General features: G+C 35.8%; 2 protein-coding genes across 2 annotated transcripts in view; both read right to left on the bottom strand.

Annotated features, from left to right (window-relative positions):
• Positions 1-2,180: 2,180 nt before the first annotated feature.
• LOC139145507 (uncharacterized) lies at positions 2,181-5,896 on the bottom strand. Its single transcript, XM_070716733.1, has 2 exons — positions 2,825-5,896; positions 2,181-2,738 (listed from the first exon to the last, which is right to left on the bottom strand). The coding sequence occupies exons 1-2, from the start codon at positions 5,894-5,896 to the stop codon at positions 2,181-2,183; spliced, it is 3,630 nt and encodes a 1,209-aa protein (XP_070572834.1).
• Positions 5,897-21,552: 15,656 nt separating this feature from the next.
• LOC139145498 (ankyrin-1-like) overlaps positions 21,553-25,953 on the bottom strand; it is a 31,504-nt gene continuing 27,103 nt past the window's right edge. The window contains exons 20-22 of the mRNA XM_070716720.1: positions 23,920-24,015; positions 23,312-23,419; positions 21,553-21,741 (exon numbers count right to left, since the gene is read on the bottom strand). Of these exons, the coding sequence (XP_070572821.1) occupies positions 21,553-21,741; positions 23,312-23,419; positions 23,920-24,015 (393 nt within the window). The remainder of the gene's footprint in view (positions 21,742-23,311; positions 23,420-23,919; positions 24,016-25,953) is intronic.

The raw sequence follows: 25,953 nt of genomic DNA, 5'->3' as shown, positions 1-25,953 counted from the left end.
ATACTTGCTGTCACTGAAAATGTTTTACCTTTTCATCCTGCCACCCCGTTTATTTTCATCTCTAGACATCTAACTTTACCATAAAAAAGTCATTGTCAATGACATAGTCCCTATTTGGTTATTGAATGTGGAAGCTTTGAAGTGATATTGGTCAACCAATACTGTGGCCTGCCTTGTCTATATTTCTTTGATAAATGTTGTGATTTGATATTTTCAGTCTGTAAAGCAGCACCATATTCAGTTGTGTAAATATGTAATGACAAAGTGATGATCTGTAAAGTAGACAGGGTATAAAAAGTGTCTTGTATTATTATGATTTGTAATGACAAGGTCTAGAATGCCTGCTAGGTTGTGTGTAGATTCTGTAATGAGCTGATGTAAATTGTTGTCATGTATGAGCTCTGTCAATTTTTCATTGGGGTTATTCAGGTCAATGTTAAAGTCACCAGTAACAATAATTGTGTCACAGTTGTTTTGTTTCATAATGGTTGTACATTCATTGAGTAACTGTACAAGGTTTTCCTTTACTACCATCCATGGTCTGTTTGGTGGAATGTAAAGACAAACAATCAATGTTTTATCTGTTATAATAGCAACAGTTTCAATAAGACCAGCAAATGTGAAATTTTGTTTCACTGGTTTGGTACTGTAGATTGCACAACCATGCTGTGATGGGACTGAAAAGACTGTCATTTTGGGTAGTCCGTAGTGACGAGGATCTGTTACGTGTGTTTCAGTGAGACAAATTATGTCCAGATGTTGGGTGAATGGATGTGTTTTCAAGTCTAAATGATGGGATTTCAAGGATCTAATGTTTATAAGGCCAATAGCTAGGTAGTGGTGATTTGGAAATTCTGTCTCAATTGGCCATTTATACTTCAGTTGCATGGTCTGCTGTAATCTTTCCATCTCTGACAAAGCAGACTTGTTTACTTTGATCTTGGTTTCATCAAATCCTATCAGTTGTAACCCTGATCTTGATTTAACACGACTGAACATTGTATACATTTGCCCTGGTTTGGGGGAACATGTGGAATTCATATTGCCAATCATGTATTCATATGTACTTCCTTGAGCTTTATGTACAGTCATTCCCCATGCAAGTGTCCCTGGATATTGAGTTCGTTCAACTTTGATTGAATGAGCTTTTTCCGAGTATGAAAATGTGTCAGTCACAGCAGTGATAGGTACAGAGTCAGGGTATTTGCTTTGTTTTTTAGCTTCTTTGCCTGTGGCATTTGAGTCAAATTTCACATAGATTATTCCTTTCATTGGATTACGTTGGTCAATTTCTATATGAGTAATTTCACCAGTAGCTCCATTGACAAGGCCATCTGACAGGTCTGTGTTTTTTGTATGCATATATCTGGCACCTACAGCAATTTTTATTTCATCTCGAAGACCAGCTGTCTCATGTGGACTTTTAGACGTGACAATGACGTTTGCTCTCGATGTATGCAAGTCCTTTGTGCTGTCTTCTGCCAGAATTGTCAGCAAAGATTTTTCAGTTGTTTTTCATGATATTCCTCTACTTCTCTATTTGTTACAAATAAAGAAACACAGTTCGCTGGGAGGTGAGAGCTAGTTTGAAGACCGTTTAATTGATCAATATCAGTTTTAGTGTGTTGACCTAATCGTAGTCTGGATAGCATATTTGCAAATTCTGGATCACTTTGCTGTCTCACAATTTAATGTAATTCATGTACTTTGAAGAGTCTCTGCCATAGCGATCTTGCCAAAATGCTAAGGTCCTTTTTGTTTGATATCTGAAATACTGGCCTATCACCAACTGGGTTTAACTGTAATAAGTCACCAACAGCCAGTATAGAAACACCACCAAATGGACTGTTGTTTTCAAAGATGTCTTGTAATATCAAATTAAGTGTTGATAATGTTTGGGCACCAACCATTGATATTTCATCAATTATTATTATCTTCATGCTACATATTTGGCTCTTAATGAGTTCAAAATTGGGCAGCTGGTTTATGATATTCACTTGATTCACCATGTTTTTTGCAAGGGAGATGAAATGCACTGTGTAGAGTTGTTCCACCAATGTTCACTGCTGCTTTACCTGTAGATGCTGTCAAAATTATAGTAGGTGTGTCTGGACTTTCACCTTCACGACGTAGCTGGCGAATTGCACTTTGGAAAATGGCATGAACTGCATGGCTTTTACCTACTCCTGCACCGCCAGTAAGGAAGACATAAAATGGATCAGGTTGTGAATTCCTAGGATACTTGATATTCTATATGAAGTGCACCATGAAAAGATGAAATCATGTATCCTTCTCTGTTGATCATTTAGACTTTGCACTATCTTGTAATATTTTACATCAGCTAGTATCTTTGCCTGTAATGTCAGTGAACGTTTAGAATTCATTGACGTGGGAACATTGATTGGGTCAACAGAAACTTGGTCTTCATCTAGGTTTGATGGGTCTAATAAGTCATACTCTGCATCATCAGATATCTGTCTGTCTCTACATTGTTCAGCCTCTGGTGGTGCTACTGAATCCCATAGTTCTTCATCAATGTCATCAGGATCTGGTGCATTTTCATATGCATCTTGAACCTCATCATTACATGGTTCAAATTTCTTTATTGTATCCTGGATAGTGTCATGCACTTGTACAAACTTTGCTTCATAGCTGTTGTTAAGTTTCAGTTGTGATTCCTCTCGCCAAGGAAGGTACAAGATAAGTAATCTATGGTAATATTTTTCTGAATCTTTTTGCTTTGAGACATAATAGTAACGAATTACAATTTCCTTTTGTCGTTTATATATCCATCCAAGCCCTTGCAGGAGCTGCAACTTTGTACTTGATTTAGGCTTTGTGTTTTGTGCACTTTGTTCATCATCTGGTGGTCAAAGATGTTATCAACAGAATCATCAAATTCAGACATTTGTCCATATGAAGTACTGTACATTGATGCAAACTCAGCCAGAGACAGATTATCCAACTGGTATGGCCTGGCTGCGTATTTATCTAGAATGCTTGGTACATAGACACTTTCATTATCATCATCCATTTCATCAAGTTCTGACACACTCTTTAACATTCTTGTTCTTTCTGCTTCATATCCTGTTGGTACATATTGAACTGTTGTGTTTGTCTGTCTCAGTGGTAAACCTATCAACCTTGCTATTGCTTCATGTTGTGACACTTCTCGGCACCGTAGAAACGTATTGCCGATACATTTCAGTTTGTCTGTTGTAGTGTTTGCTTCTTTGACTGCATTTCTCATAAGCTCTGACATTTCCCTTTCTGGTTTACACATGTATGAAGTAATGTATGCAATGCAGGCCCAAACATCAGTTATATACTGTATATCCATGTTGGCTCGTAGAGCCTTGAGTATGTATGGATTGTATGGATTGATACTGGTCTCTGATGGCTTTCGTTTCAAAACGACTGATGTGCGTTTTAGTGATAAAGTTAATGCTGAATGATAGTCTGTTTTAGAAATCTTTGCTTCTGTGAACAACTGACACAAAGTAATTTCTGGTTGACTGTTTTCTAAAGTTTTCATAACTTTAGTCATAACCTTTTTAGCTTCGGAAATTGCTTCCTTTGATGTCTCTTTTCTAGCAATAAGAGTTTCTGATGATGGTGGTTTTTTAAAGTGGAATCTACATTCTAAGCCTTTTCTCTTTTTACAAGTTCTTGTATGATGGTGTGTTTGACGTGATATGACTAGGTCATGAAGTACTAGATCAGTGTCTTTGTCAGGAATAGCACATGAAATATATTTGTCTATAAATGATATGACATCTTCATCAGTATTTTTATCCAGGATTGGTGCATTTAGGACATGAACAGCAGCATGGAAATGTTCAGTGCCTCTACTTTGCATTTCTTTTCTGATATCATAATTCAGAATTTGACCAATGGGATGTATACCACTTAAAATAATGTTTCTCCATACCTTTCCAAATATATAATCAATATGTCTAGCTGCTGTTACAGGATTTCTGGCTATCCAATTGCGTTTTGTCTGCCAGGTCATTTGCTCTATCTCCTCTAATGTAAAGTGTTCACCATACTGTGTTGCAATGACTTGTACCAATTCAGGCCAATGGAAGTCAGCAGCACTGCCAGACAAGAAAAATGTGTATGGTCCAAACTGTCTTATCTTTGCAATCATGTCTTGTTGCATCTCTTTCCAATATTGGGGTGTGCCACGGATTTTTTTAAATGATGCAAATAATTCATCATTTTTCAACATTAATCTAACATTGTCAGGATTCTTCAACTTTGCAACATTTAAATCCCCCATTCTTGTCTTTTTGAGTTGCATAGTGATGCTATTCTTTACATCAACCATTTCTGCCCAGTGTAAACACTGAAAAGTATATTCAGTACTTTCTGCAAATCGTGGGTCACTTGAAAGTAACCTTGCATTAATGTACTTTTTTACTGTCAGTCTTACTTGTCTTTCTTCAGTGAATGTGTTAGTTCCTGATGGAAACAGTGTTGGAAATGTCATTGCTTCCCAGTCTTTTTCATAAAAGACATGTGTTGGTCTTTGTCCTTCCCCAGGTGCAAGGTGTAATATTTGATTTGTTTTGACATTTGGACCCTCCTTTGGGTAAAGGCATGTTGATGAATTGATGGTTTTCTTTAAACTAAGTTCCATTTTCACATGCTCAGGATTATCATCATCAACTTCCTCTTCTGAATCTACTATAATATCAGCATCATGGTCTTGTGGTTTTGATAACTGCTGTGGTTGAATATTTATACTTCTTGCATTTGTTTTTATTTTATCATTAGTGTTATTTGGCTTACATGTCATACTTGTCAATTCAGCTTCAGTGGTTGCTTTCCACAATTCTGGATTTTCCAATTGACTGTTATCAGTCCATTGACTGTTTGTAATCACATTTTTATACAATGGATTATTCTTTTTCAAGTATTCTAAAGCTTCATTAACATTGTGGGGACGTATATATTGTTTTTTCACAGAATATTTATCTGATAACCGTCGTTTTAAGCTTAAAGCTATTATTTGGGACTCTGATGTCTGTCTTGGCAAAGTTGTAGCAGTTTTCTGTATGTTAGATGGTACAAGTACAACTTGACCACGGAGACCATGTTGACCACCGGTAGGCAAAGCAACAATCTTCATGAATGGTATAATTCTGGTTATCAACTGGCTCTCTAACTGACAAAGAGATGATAACTGTTTTGGTATTGGCTGAACTTCAAGGTTGTTTGCAACAGCCTGTGCAGGCATACGATTTGATTGTAGAGACCGATGGCATGTTTTACAAAGCCACAGACTGCCTTCTGATTTATGGTCTCGTACACATTGATGTACTAAATCTGTATCTGTTTGTGAATAATTCTCTGCCTTATAACAAATTACTGCAGACTTATACATGAACCTATTGCAACAATTGCATGAGTATGTTGGGCCTGATCTTATAGCTTGGAAAAATTCATCTAAAATAATTTCAAATGCTGGATGACAAGTTGATGCATTGGATTGAAAGTCAAGTAATGATTTCTGTCGTTCATTATTACACATAAATCTCCTTAGTTTCTTTCTCGCCTTGTCACATTCCTGTTCTAAATGCTTTTGGTTTTCTGTTCTATTGCTTCTTTCAGTTCTCATTCTAACTTTGTTTTGTTGTTTATCTTTCTCCTTGGCAAGTTCTGTTCTATTAATTCTTTCAGTCCTCTTTCTAACTTTGTTTTGTTGTTTATCTTTCTCCTTGGCAAGTTCTGTTCTATTAATTCTTTCAGTCCTCATTCTACTTTGTTTTTCGATTATCTTTCTTCTGGCAAGTTTGTTTCTATTAATTCTTTCAGTCCTCTTTCTAACTTTGTTTTGTTGTTTATCTTTCTCCTTGGCAAGTTCTGTTCTATTAATTCTTGCACTCCTCATTCTAACTTTGTTTTGTTGTTTATCTTTCTCCTTGGCAAGTTCTGTTCTTTTGCTTCTTCAGTCCTCATTCTAACTTTGTTTTGTGTTTATCTTTCTCCTTGGCAAGTTCTGTTCTATTAATTCTTTCAGTCCTCATTCTAACTTTGTTTTGTTGTTTATCTTTCTCCTTGGCAAGTTCTGTTCTATTAATTCTTTCAGTCCTCATTCTAACTTTGTTTTGTTGTTTATCTTTCTCCTTGGCAAGTTCTGTTCTATTAATTCTTTCAGTCCTCATTCTAACTTTGTTTTGTTGTTTATCTTTCTCCTTGGCAAGTTCTGTTCTATTAATTCTTTCAGTTCCTCATTCTAACTTTGTTTTGTTGTTTATCTTTCTCCTTGGCAAGTTCTGTTCTATTAATTCTTTCAGTCCTCATTCTAACTTTGTTTTGTTGTTTATCTTTCTCCTTGGCAAGTTCTGTTCTATTAATTCTTTCAGTCCTCTTTTGAACTCTGTTTTTTTGTTTATCTTTCTCCTTGGCAAGTTCTGTTCTATTAATTCTTTCAGTCCTCATTCTAACTTTGTTTTGTTGTTTATCTTTCTCCTTGGCAAGTTCTGTTCTATTAATTCTTTCAGTCCTCTTTCTAACTTTGTTTTGTTGTTTATCTTTGTCCTTGGCAAGTTCTGTTCTATTAATTCTTTCAGTCCTCTTTCTAACTTTGTTTTGTTGTTTATCTTTCTCCTTGGCAAGTTCTGTTCTATTACTTCTTTCAGTCCTCATTCTAACTTTGTTTTGTTGTTTATCTTTCTCCTTGGCAAGTTCTGTTTTGTTTCTTCGCTCTTTATATTTTCTAAGTCTGTCCATTTGCTTTTCTTTACCTGCTTCTTTTTTTAATTTTCTGTCCATCAACTTTCTGATTCTATCCTGTTCTTTGGTGTTCTCTCTGTCTAATTCTGATCTGCTTTGTCTGATGACACTCATCCTGGCCCTTGCATTCTGTTTTCTCAACTGCTGCTTTTCCCGTTTTGATAGTTTTCTTTGGGTAGATGTTGTCTTTTGACTTAGCATATGTTGATCTTGCAGCACTTTTTGTGATGTAAAGTAATTTTCAAGGGTGTTTGATTTATCATTTCTGATCTGTGTGACAACTTGGTAATGATTGCCATTGCAGCGTTTCAAAAAGATTGACTTTTTCTTAACACCAATATGAGCGTCAACCATTGGCCAGAATACTTCAGCCAGCGTTTGTCAGTCATGTATGTGTAAATGTTTGTGTTCAGAAAATGGGATGTGGCAACAATTTCTACTTCACTAGCATATTTGCCAAGCTTGGCAATCTCACTTTGTAGCAAATATTTTTTTTATAGTTTGTCCTTGAGTTCGTAGTATCTTTTCAAATTTCAATTTATTCCCTTTCAAATGTTTATCTTCAATCTTATCTGACCATGGTATTTTTCATTTCCAGCAACAAAATATGAGATAGCTCTGAAAAAGCAATTACCATCACCAATCAGATCTTTTGTCAATGGAACTCCCAGTGGTAAACCGTGGCCTTGAAAATGGACAGCATACTTGGGTGGAGTGATGTGAAATAATGATGCTTTTGCAGTTTGCCATGTGAAATCAGTTGGGTTGTATGTGTATTTTGATGTTACAGTTTCAGAAGTGATATAGCAATTGTCATCATCAGTTACTGAGGTAGTGATCCTTGTTGCAGTTTCTACTTTTGGGGTTGAAGGTTGACAAGTTTTTATGAATTTTGTGGGTTCTCTCTCTTCTAGAGTACTCTTACGCTTATTGCTTTTCAAATCATGTGAGTTGATATGGATTGGAATAGCCGAAATATTAATACTACATTCATCAGGCAAGTCATAGAAATTGTGACATGTGTTTTGTGTGTAGAGTAATACTGGCGTGATTTCAAATTGTACAGTTTTAAGGGGCTTTTCTGTCAATGTACAAACTAAATGTCGTAAATGTTTACAAAGGTCAGCAATCGAATCAACAGTAACTAAAACTGCATGGCCATCAGGATGTGCGTACCCTTCATCATTTCTACTGTGAGAATCAAACACATGGAATTGGCCATTCATTGTAAATAATGCCATCCCATATTGCTCAATAATCAGAATTGCTTGTGAAGAAATTTCAAAGGCAGTCTGGAGTGCATGGTCTAATTTGTGCACAATGTTATCAGGGCTGACAGTATCACCAAGGTATCCAAACAGGGAAAAGCATGGACTGCAAGTAAAATACTGACATTTAAGTCTGAAGTTAATATTCAAATCTGTTACCTGTAAATATGGGCATGAATCTTGACTGTTTCTGTTGGGGTATACTTTATCATACAATGCTTTGCCCATATCAAGGATTGAATCAATAACTGCACTGTTCCAGTCTGGCATTCCAAGAATCTGAGAGTAAGCCAATGCTACCAGACTGTTGTCATACATGTGCTGGTGCCAGTTGCACTTAATAAATACTTAAGGGAACCTTGATGGAAATTACCTGTAATTACTCTCTTGTTTGTATATGAAAGTACTGTGGTTGGAAAGACAGGACCTGGATTTGTTTCAATATCACCACCTAACATCAGAAGCTGCTTCATATAATGGTTACATAAATAAATTTGAATGATCCAGCTCAGAGAAAAGTACATGAACCTGGCCATTTTAAATTCCTGTTTGAAGTGTACGCAATGGAATCCACCTATTGCAAGTCGGTACTGTTGCAGAGAGATGTCCATAATCCTTGGTTTATTGGAATCACAAAACGAGATATCCCTTTGAAGTTTGGTGCCAAAGCTATCACACAAAATATGTTTGAGCATTTGAGGTGGTTAGAATAGGACGTGTTCAACAGTGTAACAGGTTATGAATCTACAGAAATAGTTTGTTTAGCAAATTATCTTTTAAATATACTTTGGTAACTAAATTGTTTCAAAACCAGTAGTTTTTTGGTTTCAAATTTGTACAATTTTTTGTAACTTCAAGGGGTAATATTCTACTACCAATGGTTTGCTATTGTAGAAGTCCACTGATTAGTATGCCGTTCAATTACAGTATATCAGTTATGTTCAAGTTCTGTAAATAGGTATTGTCTTTGTGATTCTAGTATCAGCTTCTGTATTTGATATTCCTGTAAGTATTCTGTATTTTGGTTCTATAATGGCCTATGTTCAGGCCAGCAGCTAGGATGGTTATGCGTTCCAACCTCTGCTAAATTCCCAAACATACACTTCGAATGGGAGTACTCCACACGAGTATACGTCAGGTATGTTCTGTATATGGTATTGTCTTTTTGGCTCTAGTATTAGCTTCCGTATTTGATATTCCTGTAAGTATTTCGTATTTTGGTTCTATAATGGCCTATGTTCAGGCCAGCAGCTAGGATGGTTATGCGTTCCAACCTCTGCTCAATTCCCAAATTGGGAGTACTCCGCACGAGTACCGTTAGTGACCTAGGCACTAACAAACTTCTTCTTTCGTATCTGAAAAAGAAATGAAAAGGGATTATTTCAGACATGAACATTATTACTGGTGTACATATGTAACACATGGCTTGTCACACAGTTCACGAAAATTAGAATACTTGACATACTTCATTAACAACTCTGATTTGTAAATGGTTCATTGTTTATGTTGTTAACACTTTTAGTATTGTGAATTATAAAACTTCTCATCTGTCTGAGAGATGCTTTGAAGTATCAGACACCATCGCATTGAACTCATGTTACCAAATGTTACAATAAAATTACAAATTATTGCCACACCATAACTTCTTTCTTTGAAGTGATCTTTATTCAAGTTCATTTTCAAAATCAAATTATTTATTATGAATAATTAATATATGCAAGAAAATACTTGTTTTTCCATACTGTAATACATTCAGAAAATGCCCTCAAAGGTCATGTCCATAATGTAACATCAATTTGACTTCAGTCAATTTTCTGTATACAAACTTCGATGTGATCTTAAGAACTGACAAGTGCTAGCAAACTTCAAAATATAAGTATATCACTAACTGTATTTCATCATTTTTTGTTGACAAAACTGGAGGTACATTTATCGGACCTTGTCAAGTATGCTGCCATGGAAGTACCTAGAGGACTGTACCATTATTTTTTAGGGGTGCCAAAAGGTGTCAGGCCTGAATTTAGCCGTTAGACAACACTTTTGCCAATGATAACTATATGCAAGTTCAATAAGTCATAAATTTTGTCTTCTCAACACTCTGAACTAAGTTCCACGATGTACTAGTTCAAGAAATTCTGCATGGGAACAGGTTATTTACAGTCATTAAAACTTGTTTTTGTTCATGCACATTGTACAGGTGCTGTAATAGAATGTGTGAAGGTACCAAAATGAAGAGGTATAATCCATGGCAAAAAAGGGATTATGCTCAACTACAAAAGTTGTTGTAGAATGTGTGAAGTGGGGTGCAACTGTAAAAGACAATACACAACAGGAAAATAAAATTTGGATGGCGTGAATATATCTTTCACATCTTCAGAAATGGCACAATGTCTCAAAAGATGGTCACTGGTCTCTTGGCCTCCATTCTTGCAGTAATTGGAAAGAAACAAACTGTCTTATGACTTATTTTTCAATCCTCCAAAAAGTGATGTACCATTAAAACAACTACAGCCACAAGTGTCTACTGCTAGTCCCCTTCCATAAGTATGCGTATTCAGTCCCTCACAACCATCGACCACCCCTAAAAAATAATGTACACTCTGCCGGGTACTTCAGTGGCAGCGTACTTGTCAAGGTTCGATTTATCACACCGAGCACGAATACTATGCACTGTGTGCCGGCGTGGCGCGAGGCACATAGCCAGAACACGGCACACAACATGAGATGCACAACATCGTACGCTGGGCTACCCTACTTCGTATTTTTCCCCGTATATTGATCTTGGAAATTGAACATTTCTGGATAAAGTATGACTTTTGTCATCAATGTCATCTTCATATGCCAAGTAATTACAATTCTGAATCTGGCGATTTTAAAACAGAACCATCATACATGTAAAAATGCCGTACGGAAAACGTGTGGCCCGTACAGGATTTTTGACCTATTTTGTAGATGCTATCGGCACTCAAGCCGCCGCAACTGCTGGAGTTTCAAGTTTAACGTGCCGTAACTCCGTAATGACAGAAAATACCACAATAATTTTTTTTAACATTTTATGAGACTTACTAAACAACATTTGTGGAAATTAATTCGGTGTTTCATGCTTGCGTATTTTTTTTATCGAGGGAAATGTAAGACACGGTAGTGATTTCCCACTGTGTCCTGTAAGTGACGTCACTGAAAACCCTAACCCTATATTTAGACAGCAGTTTTTGAAACGAATTCTTCATGTTTATGTTTACTCTACATGTTTATACAGCATTTGTTGGAAAAAATCAAAACAAGGATGCCGAAACGTTTTGGCCTGCGGTACCGAAACGACGTGAGGCCGGAAATTGAGTGGCCGAAACGACCAGTTACAATACCATATGTACCGCCATCTTGAGATCCATGCACAACATCGTGTTCAGTGAAGTTTGAGAAAACGTACCGCGTTGCTTCCCAAGTTCGGCTATTGCAAAAATACCGCAAATGTTCACATTGTGGGCATCATCAACTTAACAATACCGCTGAAATGCTTTGCCAATTGATTCAAAATCAGACACGGTACTCTAGCCGACAACAGCTACAACTTGTACATTACATACACATGCACAATGCACATTACACAAATGGCGTAGCAACACATCGTACGTGCCACATCGTGCTTTGTCACTTTCAGATAACGCCTTCTTTTATCGCCATAATCAAATTATCCATTACACACCTACCGTACACACATTAATGAATGATCCGTAACTATACGTACCTGGTATTGATAGCGAATCGCGGCAAAAATCGTAGACAAATTGACGGCTCCGTGCATGAATATGTCCACGCTCATAACGTAACGGCTTTATTGAAAACGGATTCTCATTCGTACTAAGATTCAGCAAATTTCATCGTTGTATTACAAGAAATTTCTCGGCATAAAAGACGGCTGACATCTGTGCAGTTCATTTTTATTGAAAAAGTACAATCATAGACACTAGAAAAAGGAACATTTCACTCAACTGTGTCTAATATGACTTAACAAAGAGTTTTTGAACTGCCATGAAGAAAGTAAGCAAATTTCAGATTCGGATTCGGGGTAATTTTGTTGCAAACTTCAAGAGCTCACTTTCATTCTTGCTGTCAATTTTTATTCAATACAACAAAAACAACATGCACAAGATTATACATTTACTTACCACATTTTGCTCGGTACAAAGTACAAGATCTGTCATATTTTAGCTCATTTTTTATTAATTAAAACACCATTAATACCATTAACACCATACATGGCTGTCTGGCAGCCATATAAGATCATATTGCAAAAATAATGTTATATCCAAATTAAAGTTACAGTGTGTTGTTCTTGTGCCATGTTTGAAACGAATAGGCCAAAAACTGTCTGAGTATTGCTGTTTACATCAAATACAGGAAACAAAATGGCCGCCACACGGCCATATTGGATCGTATCACAAAACAAATCGACGTGCATATGTATGACATAAGGAGTAATCCTTGTACCAAGTTTGAATGAAATCGCTCCAGGCATCTCTGAGATATCTGCGTGAACGGACGGACGCACGGACGGACGCACACACGCACGCACGCACGCACGCACGGACGCACGCACGGACATGACCAAACCTATAAGTCCCCCCGGACGGTGTCCGTGGGGACTAAAAAACCGAAACACGAATCAACATTGAAAAGCACATTGTACAATTGCAATCGACTTTGGTAGTTTCTTTTCGGAGAAAGTGGGTCCCTGAAAGGGGCCGTTTTTGTTTGCCATATGTTAGAACACACATTTCCCTTACAAACACCTACATGGCCGGCCATATATAGCGCTTATCAGGTGGATTTGGGTACAAGGACCGAACCTTCTGCACGACATTCTCCTTGTGACCATTACGCCTTCCATCGTCATGAGCGTTTCTTTTCTCGTAAAATAACGCTCATAACGCCATTCTCTCCTTTTCTGTCCAACCACAAAGTCCAGAAGTTTTTGTACTGAGATTTCCGAAAGCCTGCATTCTGTTTTCATGTTGACTGGTGTATCGGGCCCGATAAATGTTATGATTTTTGCTTATACCCTATCAATCTGACCGATAACCTATCCGATACCAATGAAATTGATTTTCTTTTACTCAAGTTTTTCATGTTTTGTACGGTCACCTTTGTTTCTCTATCTGCAAGTCGGTGTCTCTCTGCAGTAAAACAAATAACGAAATAAGCATCGCATTGAGCGCAGTTGATGTTCGCATTTTCAAAACTTGCCCTAATTTGAGCGATTGACAAAAACGACAAGGTCATTACCAATGTGCCACTGATTCATGACACCCACGTTACTGACAACGCGTCGTTGCGGCACTTACGGCCAGTATTGACCGGTGCGTTTACTCATTAGATTTGGTCGTAGCTTTTCATTCAAGGCTTTTTCACCTTTTGTGAACGTCGCCAGCATTAACAGACATATGATTACAAATATTTGCAACGAAAACCATACATCCTTAAAGTGGTATTTTCCCAACGTCTGAAACAAGTCTTTCCGAGCCTGACATCTGCCTAATAATGCTGATGATCAACCAATTTGAGTATCGCTGCGTCATCGATCGCGGCTGGCGGCTGTTGGTAGAATGCCGACGTTGAAAAACGTTGTTTTTGAGCACCATTGTGGAACTGAGTCCGGTGGGTAAGCAAGCGATCGAGTCTAAGCAAAGAATTGCGTTATCTCATTATTTGGAACACGACGCAGCCAACGTTGCCAATTTCCAACATGATCTCACACGTGCGTACAGCGCTTTTTGAGATTTGGACGCATCGATGATCGCATTGGGTCGAAGTGTACTTGTCTCTTCAAGTGGATTTTGTCAGTTTGCAAACTGTCAGATATTCAATTTTCGTGCAGAAAGACGCAATACATGTTTCATGAAACTGAAAAATCAAGTGTAAAAATCGAGGTTACTGTAAACTAAAACATTAAGTAGCCCGGCCCAACATATCCGAAAATTTCTTCAAATTCTTGATATCCAGGCTTGCCCAGCAACCCTTTGGCATGTCAGTGCGGGATATTTTAGAATTAGCACCTAATTTTGACGAAGATTGTTTTTTGTTGAAGGATATGAATAATTCAAAACTCATGTAATTTTACCTTGCAATAACTCGTTGTTTTTTCCGTACACTGAACTCGAGTATTTTTCAACGCTTGCTGCACAATCGGCTCGTTGTTCGTTTATAAATCTAACAATGAACTGCCTCAGAATCAGTCACAACACTTTTTATTCTCGGTCTTACTTGTTTCGGATGTTGCCATGACAAAGAAAGTTCTCTGTCACTGTCGATCTTTTTACCAGAAACAGTCATGTGATATTTTATCGATCTAGCATGGACGTACCACAAGTCTGTGGTAATTCCATGATCTTGGATACGATTTTGGTGTTGACTATCCTACAGCTTTGACGATGTAATTATTACTGCAATAAAAAACGGTTGCCTCCTCGTGTATTTTACACATTCTGTTAGTACCGTAGTGTCTTTAGTGCCCTGGTTTTTTGTCAGTATTGGGATGACGCATTGTTTGAACGATGCTGTGTGTTCCCGGCGTTATACGGTCTTCAACCGAGGCCGTCCTCTGGGAACACACCAGCATTGTACGCAGGGCTATGTCTGTGACAGAGTGGCCTGTATTTCCCCTAGTTGTTGTATCATTTTACATCGCATTGGTAAACTAAATGTTTCGTATCCCGGCGTATCGTTGTTCGCAATTAGAGAATAAAGATCGTTATAGTATTAGGATTGGGATTACTATAGTCTTCGGCAAATAAACTGAGTTTACCGAAGTTGATACGGATTTCTTCATCAATATTCGAATGAGAGGCAGAGACCAGTGACAAAACAGCCAACTACAGGCCGTGAGTTTAAAACTATGGCTTTAAGAGTAAGTTTGTTGAACTGAAGGGGAAAATCAGTTGTGCATCGTGACATTTAGGATATACATGATTCAGAGATATTGGTATTCGGACATTTTTAACAGATACAACTGCACATAATGGCAAATTACACAGTAACAGTATCAACAGTAGTGAATACCTAAAACGATCATTAATTTCCTGAATAATTCGAACTTGTACAGCATAAATTGTGTGTTTTGACATTGTTTTTTTATTCTCTCCGTAGTAACATTTCAAACATTTTCACTCCCATAGTGTTCACTCGTTATTAAGTGCTTTCTTTTTACTTTCATTTTATGATATGGTTGTGTCTGATATATGTCTGTTTGGTTTGTTTCGCATGGGATCAATAAACCTTTAAGTTTGGGTCGGTAATATATTCAAAAACAAATTTTAAATTTAGAAAGAGTAGATCATTCTGTGTACATCATATGCTGTCTTGGCTGTAACCACACTGAGTGGGGAAATGGGTGCATAACGAATATTTAATGTGTTAATATATACTTTATTTATACAAGAATGCATTGATACAAAGTCCTGAGACCGTGAAAATGTTAGCATGCTTTGTCTGAGTTTCCTTTCCTCGTTTCACTTATTTACTATGCCCACCTAAAAGATGTTAATTTCACATTTTTATCACCCATAGATATCAACTAATTATGGCGTGTGTTGATAGTTTACAAAAAGGGCTAATATATCACAACATATAACAAACTAATGTTTGAAAACTAAATTTATGAAACCTTGTTCAAAAAATCACCACAAGGGTGTATGTAGAAGAACAGAAACTATGCGAATTGTAAAATGTCCTTTGTGTAATGTGTTCCGCTTATTTGATAGAAATTTAATGTAATAAACATATCCTTTGAGGAGATATAACGAGACATTGTGAGATGTGAACAGAGCTTTGTATGAGCTTGAGAGAAAACATTTTGGCATGTTCAGTATTTTTACACCAATATTCTGTAATAAAGAAAGCATAGTAAATATCCTTACTTTGTCCTTGATATCAATGTTTTCTCCAGCCTTTTGCAAAATTGTAACCATGTGTTTATCCTTGTACTTGGCTGCTGCAACATATATATTCATTTTTTGGCATCAAGACCTTGCATATTCTTCTCAGGTGTTTGTGGCTGTCGTGAGAAATATTGAAAAATTTGATCGTGATATCAAATATTTTATTTAAAAGTAACTCGATGTTATCCGTGTTTTCGTTCAAGTGTTCCTTGTTATCTTGTTTTAGCTAAATTATATACCATTCACCCTACGTACTTTCACCCTTGAGAGTCTCATTTGTCAAATGCATCTTTCATAGTCAGTAATGAACATGATGGAATCTGGCCCATCTGCATATATATTTCTTGCAGTTACAGCAAGTAGGATATTCTTTATGCCGAATTGAACATTTTCCAAAAAAGACAAACACAAGGGAGCAATTCTTTCCACCGGTAGGGAAGAAAATTATAGATTTCCGATCGGATTTGAACTCACAGCGTACGGCACCTACTCATCTAATGAATACATCTCAGTCAAGACCGCCCGCATAAATTACAATTCTTAGAATAATGCAATAACATAACACAAAACAACATCGCGTATTATTTTGAAAGAGTAAATTCTAACACAATCAAGCCCCTCGGCTTACATTTAAAAATGAGAATTTCTTCTTTGATTGAGAAATAGGCGTCTCCACTCATTATTTTAATCGATTTGCTCAAAAGAACATGTTTAGGTAAAACGTTACAATTTTCTGCTAGACTCACATTTTATGGCATGTAGTTTGATATAGACCTTTATACATATAGTTTATAATTGATTGATGATCTCTTTTAACCGAACTCCTGTTTCCCAAATATTATTCACCCAAGAGGTATAACATTTTCTACCCATGTGCGCTGCATAAGTATATTTTTATCAAAAGTGTTTTTTTAAAAATCCCTTGATCTCTGACAATAACTTTACATTTTAAATTGAACAAAGTTTATGTGTAGAATCTGAAACATTCAAGGAATTATTTTAATTTTGGAAGGAGTGTAAATGATTTCATAGCAGGATATGCCCACATAACGGTTGTGCTGTTCTTCGTTTTTAATACTTACATTCTCAGTTTCATAAAATCCGGCTCCTGCTTCGCGTAATTCGCGCACTGTATCCACATCTTTTAGATTTTGTTGCATAGTAAAGGGCCAGTCACTAAAAGTCTAAATATAAAGATAACTCTTTAAAGACAATCAGCAGGAGTAATATATTAATGTTTCTTAAATATGAAATGCAAACTGTCTGTTGATATGTACTCTATCTTTGATACTTTGCACGTGAAAACATTGTCATGGCCATGCTTTTATGGTATCATATTTAATCCTAGAATTACATCCATCAAAGGTATTTGCATAATTAGATGTTATTACCCAATATCGCATGTTTCTTCGTTATATTATCATGAGTGTTGTTTGTGCTGCATCACACAAGACGAAGCTGACACAGCAAAAATTACATGAATGCTGACACAGCACAAGATAATGGCGATATTGGGTTATAATAGATTTATCATATACCATGCCCCGACTTGTACAAATTAAAGCAAAACCCTAAATATTGACGCTTTACTTTAATTCCACCATGTGCATATGAACATCTTATAAATATGTGTATTATGTAGTTGAGTGACATTTAGTCCTAAGGGCATTTCTTAACGACAAGTGAGAAATACTGGCAGAGCAATGGAGATCCCGCTTTATTCTGTGTGCGATAACTGAAATGCAGAATGTGAGCACACATACAAATATATATATATATATATATATATATATATATATATGTGTGTGTGTGTGTGTGTGTGTTGTGTGTGTGTGTGTGTGTGTGTGTGTGTGTAACAATCATGGTAATGACGATTATGATGCTCTACTCACTGAATCCACAAGGTTTACTTTACATCCAACTTCAATACAAAGTCGCACTGATCTATGTTGTCCTCGTGTAGCAACGGAATGTAACACCAAAGATTCTGCAGAAGACTAAGGACACCGTAAAAACGTTACTCATTTGTAAATGCGTAATTCTTATATTGCGCTGGATATAGCGAATACATGTGTTCTGAACACTTCATACATGTCAGGTTATTGAATAATAAAATGACAGAAATCTAAACTAGTGCATTTCTTTCAAAAACTGATGTAATGGAAAGGCAAATTTTGTTAAAATCCTTATACGCCTCTCTTTCCAGAAAATGACCACTGTATGTAAGAATCTCGATGATCACTTCCTAGCAAAGAAAACTCATCAGCGCATTTGACAGTCATTGTAAACACTTATCGCTAAATCAAGAAATAAGATGTGATTCATGCATTTAAATCACGTCTGTGCCTTTTCAGAAAACTATCACAAATATTTTAAATCGTATTGCGAATTAAAAAGTGTGAATGTGTCTGCAACAAGGATCTGATATAAGTTGAATGCGAAAGGCTTCGTTTTTTCCAACTTTGAGTGAAGGTGTTCATATTCTTATACTCCCAGGTTAATGTTCTTTCGTTTTGTGATTTAAGGAAGTTGCAAAAATCTCGATTTATTGGAGGATTTCTCCATTGTGATTGACACGTGTCGACAAGCCAGTAAGTTTAGCCTTTGTCATAGATACATTTACTGAAATTGTGCATAATGTTTAGGTTATGCAGAAGATTGAGAAAGCCATGGTAGTCTGTTGACTTAGATGCCTTTGTGAATGACTTCAAAAGGAGGCTTTTTTCTAGCGATCACTCTTTTTGCATGCCTGTGCTTTTGGATTTCAATGTTGACTCACCGTCCCTCCACCCACCGGTCTGGAAACCGCGACACGTGCGCTATTGTTTAAAGGTGTTAATTGCTCTACCGTTGGTACGAAGCGCGTTACGGATGTAAATGCTTGCTTGGGGACGCCATCAGTAACGTTTGGCAACATCTTGCGATGCGGAGTATTTTTATTTATTGTCATGTCTTTGCTCCTCAGGTAACTTGTTACCATAGCCAGGATTTCTGCTACAACTGAGAAACTGTGTTTATTGAGAGTAATTTCTTTTTAGATTTTCGTCTATGATTTTCCGTGTTTTTCCGTCGAATTTTCGCCCACCAAATTTGGTCCTCGCTAGGTAGGAAGAGGCACCTTATAGTACGAAAGTCTTACCCCCTTTCACTTGTAGAAATAAGAAGAAATCGAAACGACTTTGGCGTTTGTCGTTTACTCTGTTCTGTTGTAGAAAACGCCCGAGTTTTCGACGATGCATTTATTGTTAAAAATCAAGATGGCGGCCACCTACGTCGGCCATGCGTTTTTTGAACAACGAAAATTGTCAATCATCTCGTAAAATTCCCCGTGAATTTTTACTTGCGAGGTATATACTTTCCTAAAAGGTTATTTTCTAGAATCGATTTCATTCTAACATTACTCAAAATTTATGCTTTCGATGTTTTGGAATGCTGTTGAGCTTTCCGCGACGCCATTTTGAAACTTTGATCGCGCACGTTGGTTCTTCGGTCACGGAGTTTTGTCCTCCCTTCCATGTTTGAATCTAATCCAACTCAGCATATTTCAGTCAATTAACATTAAATTTACGATATTTTACGAATGGTGAGACACTTATTTTGATGCTTTTTCTTCCGAAACGATGATTTTGGGATAGTGATTTTGTTTGTGTCTTTGTTTATCCGTTTTAAGACTATTGGGTACAGTCGCGCACAGTTGTCTAGCGGCGATTCCTTGCAAATTCAATCAGTTTTGAAGGCAAAAGAGGTACGCAACAGGTTTGAAAAGAAATCAATTTTTACGTATAAAAATGTGAAAAAACCCTGAGGCTCCCACCTCAATATCGAAACGTGTTACAATATATTTCGGTCTTGACAATGTCAATTTAGCAAAATCGCTGTAGTGAATATCGCAGTGCATTCTGGTCATTTTGGTTAAATTTAGCATATTTTTCATGCAAATTCACGTAGTTGTCACCTTTAAGGTGACAGAGATTCAGAGATTATTTGTAATTGATATGTTTACCCTTAACGCGCATCGGAACAAAGAAACAGGAGCTGTTTCCAGACCGGTGGGTGGAGGCACGGTGGTTGACTGAATATTTGGACTGCCATTGATAAAATGACTTAACTTCACTATTCGAGACCTGTCGAAAATAACATACGAAGAGACCCGAAGTATATACCTTTATTTTGGTTAGAATTGAGCAAACTAAAAAGGCACAGCTATCCTGGTGGATCTCTTACACTGCCCAGGAATGTTAGTCAAATGACAGCAGGCTAATTTAGATGAACTCTTAAATATAGTTTTGTTTGAGATTGAATTTAACAAAACAAATAATAAAAATAATAATGTCCCTGTAAAATGTTTCAGAACAAATTTGAAATTGATTTATTACTGGGTAGAGCTTCAGTAATGCAACACTAATTGTTTGACACATAAAGCTGGTATGTCATGTCATCACAGTGCTGTCACGTTCTTGTCAGTTATTAAATCACCTTTACACACCACCACACCACCAACAACAACAACAACGACGACAAAAATTAATAAAGTATTATATAGAAATAATAATACGAATAATAATAGGTTCAATTTCCGTGAAAATTTCACAATATGGGTATTTTGGGTCGAAAAGACCAAATATGATATCGATTTCACTGCCCCATGTTTCCATGGTAACCATTTTAGGTGTTGAAAATTTCAGTTTTTCTAATGCCCTTGAAAAGTTACTTTGATTGATATGAAAATAACCTAGTGGGGAAGTTCGGGTCAGAGAACACAAATGTCAGACTTATTTTAATGTTTCGAGTTGCCATAGTAACTATTTTGGGATTGAAAATGTTACTTTTTCCCTAATTCCTATTAAAGAACTATTAATTGATGTAAAAAATGATAATAAGGGGTTTTCTGGTTAGCACACAAAAAAAATCACACTCATTTTAATGTGAGATGTTTCCATGGCAACAATTCAGGAGTAACAACATTTTTTTTCAGAAGTCTCACAGCTTCAATGAATTGTTTTTTGGATTTCTATATAATACTTATAGCCCCTAAACTTGTAATAATAATAATAATAATAATAAATAATAATAATAATAATAATAATAATAATAATAAACTTACATCGTTGGAGAATATGGTCATCTTATCAATATCAAGTCCTGCCGATATTAAGTTCTCCACTATTTTCTTTCTACATTCTGATACAGCCCACAACAATCGAAAGTCCTGGGAGAATATAGTTGTAAATGACTTAAATGACTTTTTGAATTGACTGAGAAAATAGTATTATTGTTGCGAGCAGAGTTAAAAATGGAATGTCTATTCTGATATTCTCTACTGAGGCATAATATATGGAATATTTAAAATTGTCACATTAACCAATAAGTAAAGCGATTTCTGTTTTCTGTTCATAATAAAAAAGTAATGTTAGATGAAGTGAAACACTACATCGACCAGTAATTTCATACGGAAAAAAATGTAATTCACATACCTTACTATTCTCTCTCATTACTTGTGCATCCTTTAAAAGCAAACGTTTAGTGACTTTCAAGCAATTTTCTCCCTCTCCATTTGAAGCATAGTATAGGGCAGTGTACCCCTCCTTAAATAAAACGGAACATTATTAACGTTGTTTTTTGCGAATTACATTACGAATATGGATTGCTTTCATTATTTGCGAACAATCAAAATATCCAAAATGCGATTTTACTAACCGTAGAAATTTGTTGATGTCAGCTCCATAGTCCAACAAGATTTCTACTCCTCTGTCATCACCCTCCTCTGACAGAATATGCAGTGATGTCATACCACGCTACAGCATATCAAAATGAAATAGGTAGTTTGAGTTTACGTATTTCAGTGTATGTTGTAGCGGAATAGAAACATTAGTGAAAGTAAGTAAAAACTCAAGGCTTGCAAGCAACAGGCGAACCCTCATAGAAAATTAGACATACAATTCTTAATCAGAGATATTGCGCTTCAGCTAGTTTACACACATAGAGACAACGATTGGAAGATGCTTCATAGGCATTTTTAACCGGCACGAAGGCTTATCTTGGCAATTACATACATTTGTCAATTCTTTATACTAATTTCGTAAGATTACTCTCTTATGCCGGCCCTATTCTCAGGTGATAAAAGACCTCTGTCAAGTCCGGGTGCCATTTACAAGGCAAAAGTCTCAACAGAAGTCAATAAGGAGGTCTCACAGATAACATCTTCAAAACACGCAATTAAAGACCAACTCGGAGCGTGTGTTCAACAAGTTGGACGTATCTGGATTAATAATGAACAGCTTGTAAGTTTGACAAAGATCGCATTACCTTGATAGCAATCACGAAATAATGAAAGAATTTATTGTGTATATAATTATTTTAAAATTTAATAAAAGTTTATGTTGTTTTTCTTTAAGTTTGTGAATTAGTATTGAATTCAAACTCAAGAATAATTATGTCTGTGACGATACTAATATGATACATCTGGAAAATGTAGAATCACCTAATTAAAAAGGTGAAATAATCACAAGCTTAAATAAAATACTCACTAATTACCTGGCGAACTCCCATTAGAGTAACAATAATGTACTTAAATGACAAAAGTATCTTAAAGTGATTTCAAATTATACAATTTAATCATGTCATTCATTTTATCATATTAAGATTGAACCAAATTCTTGCTGTTTATAATTAAACAGACTTGTCAGTGAAAGGAGGTACATAAATAAATGTACTGGGGTACACTACAACGTTTATTCATGTAATAAAATATGTTGGTAACATTGCATTTTTGGATTTTCTAAAATTTAAGAAGGCGTTTCGAATAGCAAAAAGAACCTTCTCTATTTAAAATGTCAATACTAAAAGCCTTGTTCTGATCCAAAGGTATGGCTGTAATAGTTGCTAATCACTATATATATATATATATATATATATATATATATATATATATATATATATATTATATTATATATATATATATATATATATATATATATATATATATTAATATATATATATTTCATGCAGTAAATTCATGCAGTAAATTCACAAATACTGGACTGTGCCTCATGAGATGTATGTTCTCTGCGGATGTTTAACAAGCGCTTTGAAGGCTTAGGTTGTGGATGCATGTTTAAACTGTGTCACCTTGAATTGTTACTCTCCATTGGATTGAACATATGTACATGACTTTCCGTAAAAGGTTACGATAGTTCCTTAATAGCCATCTTTTCATAATTTCAGCCCATTTATCTGTTTCTATGTTTACACATTATCATATAGGTACTCGGCGCTCTTAATAGGTGTATTTCACCCCCAAAACTAATGTTCAATGGATACATGTAACATTGTTGCATGCCGTGTATTACTGGTATATACACATACCTGAACATATGAATTAATATCCACTCCAGCGTCTTTCAAAACAGAAACTAAATGTCTGTGACCATTTTTCAACGCCCAATGTAACTGAGCGTTGTTGTCAATACCAAACTGGAGGAATAAATCAGTTTAGGAGAATTAATATTTTGATTTTTAAATATAAAATAGTGTTGCGAGTCAACAGTGAATTTCTCTTAATAGATTAAAATACGCATGATTATTTGTGCCAAACATAAGTAGGAATCAAATATGACAGTGATTTTAACCATAGTCTGAGGTCATGTCTTAATGCAGCACGAAAACGGGTACTAATTCATAACTGTTAATGTTCAATAATTTGACTTTGTAAAGGTTTACAGATGGACAAAATTAAGATAACTGATAAAATGATGCGACTTAACCACTGCTTGGTGTTGACAACAATAAATGAATAAATAAAAAAACAAATAAATAAATAAATATATAAATAAATAAATAATAAATCAATCCATCAATCAATCAATCAATCAATCAATCAATCAATCAATCAATCAATCAATCAATGAAATTGGTTTCCTTTATCTTCTGAACAGAATGTATATCACAACAGCATTGTACAATCGCTGACTCACCGCATCTGGATGTATCTTGCATTGGTTACGAAGTAATAGCTCAGCTGTGTCATGAAAGGATCGTTCAGCGGCACAGTAAAGGGCTGTGTTTCCGTTCTAAAACATACGGACATTTGAAGTGTCACATAAGGAAGGTTATTTTAATTTTATGAAGAAGGGATGCTGATGACATACATTTATGCAAAATAGTTGTGGGCGGAGAATTGGTGGTGATGAATAATAATGCGATTAATTCTAAACACACCTTCTCGGAGTATTATTCAAACAATCATTTAAGACAATCATCCATTATTTCTCATATGAAGGGTTGGGCAAAAAATGCATAAGTATTCAAGGGAGCACACAGCATCAGACGTGCTACTTTAAAGGAAAGCAAAACCACGGGAAAAAGAAACATTATGTGTTGGAAAGGCACTTGGGCACCTAGAACCTCATGAACAGTTACACAGTTTAATATGAGTTAACATGCACTGTTTACATGTATAGTTCAGGCACAAAAGAGCTTTCGTTCACACTGCTGAGTGTCCGTTGACGTTGAACAAAAGGTCTTGTTTGCACCGCTAGCATCAGGCATGCATACCTGTTTATACAATGTATTGTAAATAGGTCACAGGAGCTGTAACACCCCTATTTGTAACAATCAATCCTATTTGTAACAAAACTTAATTTTCAAACAAACTTTGCCGTATTTGTTGAAATATTAAGAAAATATGCATATTTGTATGTTTTGGGGCAATCTTCTTTTTTTTTCCTTGTCAAAACTCATTTTTACGAAACTGCTTTTGTTACAAATTGGGTTGATTGTTACAAATAGGGGTGACATGTCAACCCTATTTGTTTGCAACCCTATTTGTAGCAATCAACCCTATTAGTAACAATCAACCCTATTTGTAACAAAATTTAACCAATTTGTAACAAAACCTAATTTTCAAAAAAACTTGGCTGTATTTGATGAAATCTTGATGAAATATACATATTAGTATGTTTGAGGACAATTTTCCTGTTTTCCTTGTTTGAAACTCAATTTTTCTGAAAATGCTCGTTAGATTAAATTTCGTTGTGCAGGTTCCTAGGGATAAGAGGCCTACTCGTAAGATATAATCAAGTCGTGGAGATACATGCCAAAAGTTTGTTTCGGGGCAATTTTCACTAATTTCGGTCAAAATTATTAAGAATCTTGTTTTCTGACCGAAATCTTACTAAACCTATATTCAGTTAACCTTTGTTACAAATTGGGTTAGTATGACTTCTGTCAGAAAACAAGATTTTTTTTACATTTTTGACCAAAATTTGTGACGGCTGCCCCCAATCATGGCATGTATCTGCACAACATGATTACCTCTTAGATGGAGGCCTTTTATCCCTAGAAACCTGCACGACGAAATTTTATCTAATGAGTAGTTTACGAGAAAATGAGTTTCGACAAGGAAAACAAAAGAAAATTGTCCCCAAACATACTAATATGTATATTTCATCAAGATTTCATCAAATACGGCCAAGTTTTTTTGAAAATTAAGTTTTGTTACAAATTGGTTAAATTTTGTTACAAATAGGGTTGATTGTTACAAATAGGGTTGACACGTCACCCCTATTTGTAACAATCAACCGAATTTGTATCAAAAGTTTAGCCCATATGGTTTAGTAAGATTTCGGTCAGAAAACAAGATTCCTTAACATTTTTGACCGAAATTGGTGAAAATTGCCCCGAAACAAACTTTTGGCATGTATCTCCACGACTGGATTATATCTTACGAGTAGGCCTCTTATCCCTAGGAATCTGCACGACGAAATTTAATCTAACGAGCATTTTCGGAAAAATGAGTTTCAACAAGGAAAACAAAGAAAATTGCCCCCAAACATACTAATATGTATATTTCATCAAGATTTCATCAAATACGGCCAAGTGTTTTTGAAAATTAGGTTTTGTTACAAATAGGTTGATTTTTACAAATAGGTTGACATATCACCCCTATTTGTAACAATCAACCCAATTTGTAACAAAAGCAGTTTCGTAAAAATGAGTTTTGACAAGGA

This window comes from Ptychodera flava, chromosome 1, assembly GCF_041260155.1.
Source record: "Ptychodera flava strain L36383 chromosome 1, AS_Pfla_20210202, whole genome shotgun sequence".
In the NCBI taxonomy this organism is placed as follows: domain Eukaryota; kingdom Metazoa; phylum Hemichordata; class Enteropneusta; family Ptychoderidae; genus Ptychodera; species Ptychodera flava.
The sequence above is the reverse complement of the archived record's forward strand: the minus strand, read 5'-3'. Positions and strand labels throughout refer to the sequence as shown.